Below are 9,819 nucleotides of genomic sequence, written 5' to 3' on the forward strand. Positions count from 1 at the left end.
ACCGTGCACCAGCCCCAAGCATGCTGTATCCTTCATCGGACATAGACTGGCGATTCAATTCTTACATGATAGTATACATGTTACAATGCCATTCTCCCAAATCATCCCACCCTCTCCCTCTCCCTCTGAGTCCAAAAGTCCGTTATACACAGCTGTGTCTTTTTTGCTGTCTTGCATACAGGTTCGTCATTGCCATCTTTCTAAATTCCATATATATGTGTTAGTACACTGTATTGGTGTTTTTCTTTCTGGCTTACTTCACTAGGGATAATCGGCTCCAGTTTCATCCATCTCATCAGAACTGATTCAAATGTATTCTTTTTAACAGCTGAGTAATACTCCATTGTGTATATGTACCACAGCTTTCTTATCCATTCATCTGCTGATGGACATCTAGGTTGTTTCCATGTCCTGGCTATTATAAACAGTGCTGCGATGAACATTGGGGTACATGTGTCTCTTTCAATTCTGGTTTCCTCGGTGTGTATGCCCAGCAGTGGGATTGCTGGGTCATAAGGGAGTTCTATTTGCAATTTTTTTTAAGGAATCTCCACACTGTTCTCCAAAGTGGCTGTACTAGTTTGCATTCCCACCAACAGTGTAGGAGGGTTCCCTTTTCTCCACACCCTCTCCAGCATTTATTGCTTGCAGATTTTTGGATTGCAGACACTCTGGCTGGTGTGAAGTGGTATCTCATTGTGGTTTTGATTTGCATTTCTCTAATAATGAGTGATGTTGAGCATCTTTTCATGTGTTTGTTAGCCATCTGTATGTCTTCTTTGGAGAAACGTCTATTTAGTTCTTTGGCCCATTTTTTGATTGGGTCATTTATTTTTCTGGAGTTGAGCTGCAGGAGTTGCTCGTATATTTTTGAGATTAGTTGTTTGTCAGTTGCTTCATTTGCTATTATTTTCTCCCTTTCAGAAGGCTGTCTTTTCACCTTGCTTATATTTTACTTTGTTATGCAGAAGCTTTTAATTTTAATTAGATCCCATTTGTTTATTTTTGCTTTTATTTCCAGAATTCTGGGAGGTGGATCATAGAGGATCCTGCTGTGATTTATGTCGGAGAATGTTTTGCCTATATTCTCCTCTAGGAGTTTTATAATTTCTGGTCTTACATTTAGATCTTTAATCCATTTTGAGTTTATTTTTGTGTATGGTGTTAGAAAGTGATCTAGTTTCATTCTTTTACACGTGGTTGACCAGTTTTCCCAGCACCACTTGTTAAAGAGATTGTCTTTACTCCATTGTATATTCTTGCCTCCTTTGTCAAAGATAAGGTGTCCATATGTGTGTGGATTTATCTCTGGTCTTTCTATTTTGTTCCATTGATCTATATGTCTGTCTTTGTGCCAGTACCATACTGTCTTGATGACTGTGGCTTTGTAGTAGAGTCTGAAGTCAGGCATGTTGATTCCTCCAGTTCCATTCTTCTTTATCAAGATTGCTTTGGCCATTCGAGGTTTTTTGTATTTCCATATAAATCTTGAAATTATTTGTTCTAGTTCTGTGAAAAATATGGCTGGTAGCTTAAGTTTCTACATATTTCATTTCTATTTAGATTGAACTTTTCCCTTTTGGTGGCTTGACCTCAATTTTTTATTTTATACTTTTTCCCCAAAAGAGTTCTCTAAGTCTAGATCTGCTTGGTGATCTGGTGGCACCTCTGGAGGTAGAGTCTACTGTCAAAATTGTGATTAAGGTCCCAGTGAATATAATTAGAAAAGAATCAGTCTTGGAGATGCACCAATTGAATGCCTCAATTATATGTGGTGTAGCTTAAAGGTAGATAAAGTGTTTACAGACAATTGCCCTTAGCTCTGAAAGTATTAGCCTATACCAGTGCTTACATGACTGATTTCTTCATGAATTAAAATTATGGACTCAAAATCATAATAAATACATACATATAAAGTATGTGTATGAAATTATTCTCCATCATTGAGAAAACACAAAATCCAGAAACACTGAATGAAGACAGAATAGTATAACTGGTCGATAATGAAAATGTGGTAAATGCTATTGCTCTGTTTCACTTTTATTGTTACAAAACAAAAAAGAGCAATTTTTATTTGAAAATTCACACAGAACTTACAATTTTCTCTCTACTCAAAATGTTGATTTAACATTCGTTTTTTAAAAGGAGAAATTCTGCTGGAAATAAATACTTTAAATCTCTGCTTACAATCAAGAATCAAATTTATTTGGGCAACAGGACATTTAGATTCATTCTGAAAATTCCAGCAATTTGAAGAATAATATTTTTCTGAAAGACTGAAAATAAATCTGATTTTCTACAAACATGAAAAATATTCAATTCAAGGTCCAGTAATGCTGCATGTATCTTGCTCTCTCTGTTCCCAGAGATGGCATCAGTGCCTCAAGGACAAAGAAGAAGCCACCAGAGCCCAGAACATCAATTGAAAGTCTTTCTCCTTATGCAGGTAACTTAAGAAGTGTATTGAGAAACAAGATTCTGAACTAGGTTTTCCATTTTGCAGCAGTACACTGGTGGGGTGAGAATTCAGTCCTTTAAAAGTTCTCCTATCTGATTCTCTTGATCAGCCAAATCAGGAGTCCTTTGTTATTACTAAAATATTTTGGAATCAGTTTTATTATGTAATATTCTTTTAGAATACTTTCAAATTTTGAAGATCCAGAACAGATTTATCTTCCCTAACATCAAATGTACCTAGAAACTAACTTCAAGTGTATCTATCTGAGGCTATTTGAAAGGACACATGCTTCTAAATCTCATGATAAGTTCAACTGATAATGTCCTCTAAGCATTGCTTAACATTTTAAAAATTAGAAGATGATATAGCATCTGTAGAACTTGACCAGGTGGCTTTAAAGAACCCAAAATAATACTGTTGTAAGCAAGCTATTACTTCAATTTCTAGTTTTCTCTTCACAGATGAGCTTTAGCATCCAACCATATGTGTCTTTGCCATTTAGATGTGTTTTTTTAATTGCTTGTTTTTAATTCATTTATTTTATATTTAATTTATATTTTATTAGTTGAGTCTTTAAATATCTTTGTCTATTTTAGATATTATTTCCAATTATACCTTATAAAATGTAAATGATTTCCAGTAACTACCTATGTCTACTGATGTTGTGGTATCTTTTCCTAAATCCTTAAAAATAATGTAAAAATTAAAAGACATCTATTTGGAATTTCAGTGATTTGTTAAGAAGATTTTTCCACCATTAGAATGGAGAAAATCATCTTCTTTACTAGCTGTAATGTAAATATGAAGTAAATCTGGCTTTACCTTTTTATTGAGTCTTTAATCAATTTTTATTTTTGTGTAAGCTATTAGCTATATGTACAGTTTAATTAGCTTCCAAACTGAAAGCTAGTTCTAGCTGTGGAAACTCATGTATTTTGTAATGTGTCCTTTTCCACATAGTTTAAAGTTATAAAGATCCAGAATAGACTTACTTTCTCTAATATCAAGTGTTCCTGGAAACCAACTTTAAATATTTCTATCTGGGGATATTTTAAAGGGCAGGTATTTCTAAATATCTAAATTAATAGGTTTAATTGATAAAGTTCTCTAAGCATTGTTTAGTAATACATTAAACATTAGAAGATGATGTAGTATCTGTAGAACTTCACTGACTTATCTAATCACTTGCCTCCTCCTTATAATATTGTTGAAGTTAGGATATTTTAATCAGGCTGGTATTATAATCTCTGAAAGTATTAGAACATAATAGCTATACTACCTGTTGGTTCAATAAGTAAATGCATTATCTCAATTTTTCAGGCAGCATGTGTAAGAATTATATTTACAGTTAATCTGTCCTGAGCTCTGAAATATGAAATATAGAAAAATCTATGGAACAAAGCAGAAATGTAACTGAGTTTGTCCTCTTGGGACTCATTCAAAGTGTCCAGGGTCAGAAAATATTATTTTTTGTGTTCTTGCTCATCTACACTGTGACCATGGTGGGCAACCTACTCATTGTCCTGACTGTGATGTTCAGTCCAACCCTGGATGCCCCTATGTACTTCTTTCTTGGCTACTTATCATTTATGGATGCTGTTTATTCTACTACAGTCACCCCAAATATGATCATAGATTTACTCTATGAAAAGAAAACCATTTCCTTCCAAGCTTGCATGACACAACTTTTTATAGGACACTTATTTGGTGGTGCTGAGATTTTACTCCTGGTGGTCATGGCCTATGACCGCTATGTGGCCATCTGCAAACCCTTGCATTATTTGACCATCATGAGTCAGCGAGTGTGTGTTATGCTTCTTCTCCTGGCCTGGGTTGGAGGGTTTTTACATGCTGTAGTTCAACTTCTCTTTGTTTACAGCCTTCCTTTCTGTGGCCCCAATGTCATTGACCACTTCATCTGTGACATGTACCCCTTGTTGAAACTTGCTTGCACTGACACCTACATTATTGGCCTCACAGTGGTTGCCAATGATGGGGCCATCTGTGTGGTTATTTTCATGCTCTTACTCCTCTCCTATGGGGTCATCCTGCACTCCCTGAAGAATCTTAAACAGGAAGGGAGGCACAAAGCCTTGTCCACCTGTGGTTCCCACATCATTGTGGTGGTCCTCTTTTTTGTGCCCTGTATTTTTATGTATGTGAGACCTCCTTCCACCTTACCAACTGATAAATCCTTGACTGTGTTTTACACAATTATCACTCCTATGTTGAACCCTCTAATCTATACTCTGAGAAATGCTGAAATGAAAAATGCCATGAAAAAGCTCTGGACTAATAAAAGAAAATGAGGCAAAAGGAAAGTGTATCACCTATTTTCAATGAAAAATTGCTCTTTCCATGAAAGCCTTGTATAATTTTTTAACTGTAGCAAATTTTTCTTAGGTTTACTAGCTAGCAATAATAAAAAATAAGACATAACAAATTGATTCACATCTCTCCACTCCAAGACAGCCCACATAAATATTTGAAGTAGATATTTTATGTTTGTTTTTGTCAGATAATTTTCATATCTTATTTTTTATATAGCTTAACATCTTAACATTGAAGAACAGTGATGTTTCAGACAGTATACTACTGAGCATAAAGAGGCTAAGTATACAAGAATAATCTGAATGAAAAAGGTATATATGCAGAAAATAATCAGATCATAGTTATCTTGCCAATTGGGCAAGTGTATTATTGCCTTAAGTGGAGAAGCTTTGTTTTGTAGTTAATGTGATCAAAGACAGAAATTTAATCTTTTAATTTGTAGAGATATTTTAAATGATGAGTTAAAAATATTTGTTAATTACCTTTGTTCATAGTCTGTTTAGTTCAGTTCAGTTGCTCAGTCATGTCAGACTCTTTGTGACCCCATGAACTGCAGCATGCCAGGCCTCCCTGTCCATCACCAAGTCCTGGAGCCTACCAAAACTCATGACCATTGAGTCAGTAATGCCATCCAACCATCTCATCCTCTGTCATCCCCTTCTCCTCCTGCCTTCAATCTTTCCCAGTATCTGGGTCTTTTCCAATGAGTCAGCTCTTTGCATCAGGTGGCCAAAGTATTGGAGTTTCAGCTTCAACATCAGACCTTCCAATGAACACCCAGGACTGATCTCTTTTAGGATGGACTGGTTGGATCTCCTTGCAGTCCAAGGGAATCTCAAGAGTCTTCTCCAACACCACAGTTCAAAAGCATCAGTTCTTTGGCCCTCAGCTTTCTTTTTTTTTTTTAATTTAAATTTATTTATTTTAACTGGGGGCTAATTACTTTACAATATTGTATTGGTTTTGCCACACATCAACATGAATCCACTATGGGTGTACGCATATTCGCCATCCTGAACCCCCCTCCCACCTCCCTCCCCATACCATCCCTCTGGGTCATCCCAGTGCACCAGCCCCAAGCATCCTGTATCCTGCATCAAACCTGGACTGGAGATTAGGTTCTTATATGATATTATACATGTTTCAATGCCATTCTCCCAAATCATCCCACCCTCTCCTGCCGGGGACCAGCCCTGGTTGGATCAAGGGTAATTTGAAGCAGGGACAGTGTGGCGACAGAGAGATTTAGATTTAGAGAGAGATAAGGAAAGAGTTTGCAGTTAAAAGAATAGAGGAGAGAAGGAGGCTGTATTCCTTGGTTTACATAGAAAGCCAATAAAGCCTCAGACAAGAGACTTACACCATCTACATAAGGCCACAGGCGCCTGCTTGAATAACAGAGGGTGCCCCACCTTGGGCTCCCTCTCGTGTGAGTCTTAGATTCTGGTTTTGGGGTAGATGCTCGAGAAGGCTCAGGGGGGTTTCCTCGAGGCCTGATATTGCCTTTGCCTATCAAGCCTCTTCCTCATGACCTTTGCCACAGGCAGGATTCCCCATGCTGGCTCCCAGCACTCTCCGTCTCCCACAGAGTCCAAAAGACTGTTCTATACATCTGTGTCTCTTTTGCTGTCTTACGTACAGGGTTATCATTACCGTCTTACTAAATTCCATATATATGTGTTCATATACTGTATGGGTGTTTTTCTTTCTGGCTTACTTCACTCTGTATAATGTCCATCAGCAGATGAATGGATAAGAAAGCTGTGGTACATATACACAGTGGAGTATTACTCAGCCATTAAAAAGAATGCATTTGAATCAGTTCTAATGAGGTGGATGAAACTGGGGCCTATTATTCAGCTTTCTTTATAGTTCAACACTTACATCCATACATGACCACTGGAAAAACCATAACCTGGATTAGAGGGACCTTTGCTGACAAAGTGATGTCTCTGTTTTATAATATGCTGTCTAGGTTGGTCATAACTTTCCTTCCAAGGGGTAAGCGTCTTTTAATTTCATGGCTGCAATCACCATGTTCACCAAGGCAGAAAAAGTTATTTAACTGTCTTTGTGTTCCCTGTTCCTTATACAATTTATGGGAATAGAATCCACTTCATAAAGTGTGTCAATTCCTTGAATTATGAATCTATTGGAGTGAGAATTTTTATTGATAAATTTGATTTGATTAACTCTTCTTATATTAAATGCATATATTTGCTACAACTAATTACTGTACTTTCACATTTGATATATTTATTTATCATGTTATTAGTGCCATAGTAATGGATGTTTTTAATATAATGATGCTATTTATATATAATTTCACTTTTTTTCCATCACATTACACTTGGAAAACTCCATTTCCTTCCATTGAATTGATAAATTTTAACCTATTGCTTTTCTTTAATAACTTTTCAAAATATTTTATTGTTAAACCCATCAATAATATATTTTTCCTTGTGATGAAGAAATATCTAAGCCTTGTTTCCCCAAACAGGTGAAAATATCTGTCACCATAATTATTAAATCCTCCTGTTTGTCCTCCAACCTTACTTCCCCCTTCTCTTCTAAAATTTATGACCATTTACAAAGATCGAATACATCCCACAAAGACTTATTTAGAATACTATGACTGCATTTTTATTTTGAAGAAAATTACATGCTTTAATATTTTGTTTTCCCGTCTACAAAAAGACACATATTGTGAAAAACTGATTGACATTTTAATAAAAATTTACAATCATCTCCATGGAGTATATAAAATTTTGCCTTTTGCTTTGCCTACTTATATTTGATTCACATTTTCAGTAAGCTGAGTAGAAAGGACTTAATGTGTTATTCTGGCATGAACTACAGTGCAACCCCAAATCTACAGGTGTATGTCTGTATTCATAGATTAATAGGCCCGAATCCAAAAATGCATAATGAGTCCCATCATGGCTTCAGATCTGTATCCATCTCCTGTGAATTTGTAGGACCATAATGTATCTACATCATCAATGATTTGTAGATCTGTAACTATATGCATGTATGTCTGTATACATGAAGGAGCTTTCCGGGTGGCTCAACAGTAAAGAATGTATTTTCAATGCAGGAGATGCAGAGAAAAAGGTTTGATCCCTGAGTCAGGAAGATCCCCTGAAGAAGGAAATGGCAACCCAATACCATATTCTTGCTTGAGGAATCCCGTGGACAGAGGAGCCTGGCAGGCCAAGGTCCACAGAGTCGCAAAGTGTTGGACACGACTAAACAACAACAGTTGTATGTGAAGATACACCAGTCTGCATCTGAAAACCCATGGATGAGTATCTGAATGCAGACCTGGATGTATTTGCATATTTATATGCACATATGTTTGATGTGATCACACACAGACTTGATTTGTCTTCACATACTGGGCTCTATCTTGCCATTCACAGGTCTGTATTTAATCACACACAGGCCTGCATATTTCCACAGTTCAGATCAGTCACTCAGTCGTGTCTGACTTTTTGCGACCTGATGAATCACAGCACACCAGGCCTTCCTGTCCATCACCAACTCCTGGAGTTCACTCAGACTCGCGTCCATCGAGTCAATGATCCCATCCAGCCATCTCATCCTCTGTCATCCCCTTCTCCTCCTGCCCTCAATCCCTCCCAGCATCAAAGTCTTTTCCAATGAGTCAGCTCTTCACACGAGGTGGCCAAAGTACTGGAGTTTCAGCTTTAGCATCATTCCTTCCAAAGAAATCCCAGGGTTGATCTCCTTTAAAATGGACTGGTTGGATATCCTTGCAGTCCAAGGGACTCTCAAGAATCCTCTCCAATACCACAGTTCAAAAGCATCAATTCTTTGGTGCTCAGCCTTCTTCACAGTCCAACTCTCACATCCATATATGACTACTGGAAAAACCATAGGCTTGACTAGACAGACCTTAGTCGGCAAAGTAATGTCTCTGCTTTTGAACATGCTATCTAGGTTGGTCATAACTTTTCTTCCAAGGAGTAAGCGTCTTTTAATTTCATAGCTGCAATCACCATCTGCAGTGATTTTGGAGCCCCCCAAATTAAAGTTTGACACTGTTTCCCCATCTATTTCCCATGGAGTGATGGGACCGGATGCCATGATCTTCATTTTCTGAATGTTGAGCTTTAAGCCAACTTCTTCACTCTGCTCTTTCACTTTCATCAAGAGGCTTTTTAGTTCCTCTTCACTTTCTGCTATAAGGGTGGTGTCATCTGCATATCTGAGGTTATTGATATTTCTCCCAGTAATCTTGATTCCAGCTTGTGTTTCTTCCAGTCCAGCGTTTCTCATGATGTATTCTGCATATAAGTTAAATAAGCAGTGTGACAATATACAGCCTTGACGTACTCCTTTTCCTATTTGGAACCAGTCTGTTGTTCCATGTCCAGTTGTAACTGTTGCTTCCTGAGCTGCATACAGATTTCTCAAGAGGCAGGTCAGGTGGTCTGGTATTCCCATCTCTTTCAGAATTTTCCAGTTTATTGTGATCCACACAGTCAAAGGCTTTGACATAGTCAATAAAGCAGAAATAGATGTTTTTTCTGTAACTCTCTTGATTTTTCCATGATCCAGCGGATGTTGGCCATTTGATCTCTATTTTCTCTACCTCTTCTAAAATCAGCTTGAACATCTGGAAGTTCATGGTTCACATATTGCTGAAGCCTGGCTTGAAGAATTTTGAGTGTTACTTTACTAGCGTGTGAGATGAGTGCAATTGTGCTGTAGTTGAGCATTCTTTGGCATTTCCTTTGTTTTGGATTGGAATGAAAACTGACTTTTTCCAGTCCTGTGGCCACTGCTGAGTTTCCCAAATTTGCAGTAGTTTCACAGCATCATCTTTCAGGATTTGAAATAGCTCAACTGGAATTCCATCACCTCCACTAGCTTTGTTGGTCGTGATGCTTTCTAAGGCCAACTTGATTTCATATTCTAGGATGTCTGGCTCTAGATTAGTGATCACACCATCATGATTATCTGGGTTGAAAATCTTTTTTGTACAGTTCTTCTGTGTATTCTTG

General features: G+C 37.3%; 1 protein-coding gene across 1 annotated transcript; it reads left to right on the forward strand.

Moving 5' to 3' along the window:
* The first annotated feature begins 3,849 nt into the window (after positions 1–3,849).
* Positions 3,850–4,767, forward strand: LOC128060065 (olfactory receptor 4A15-like). Its single transcript, XM_052652288.1, has one exon. The coding sequence runs from the start codon at positions 3,850–3,852 to the stop codon at positions 4,765–4,767; it is 918 nt and encodes a 305-aa protein (XP_052508248.1).
* The last annotated feature ends 5,052 nt before the right edge of the window (positions 4,768–9,819 follow it).

Source organism: Budorcas taxicolor, chromosome 15 (genome assembly GCF_023091745.1).
Source record: "Budorcas taxicolor isolate Tak-1 chromosome 15, Takin1.1, whole genome shotgun sequence".
In the NCBI taxonomy this organism is placed as follows: domain Eukaryota; kingdom Metazoa; phylum Chordata; class Mammalia; order Artiodactyla; family Bovidae; genus Budorcas; species Budorcas taxicolor.

Excerpts from the sequence above, each read along its gene's own strand:
- LOC128060065 (XM_052652288.1), top strand. The coding sequence starts at position 3,850 with ATGGAACAAAGCAGAAATGTAACTGAGTTTGTCCTCTTGGGACTCATT.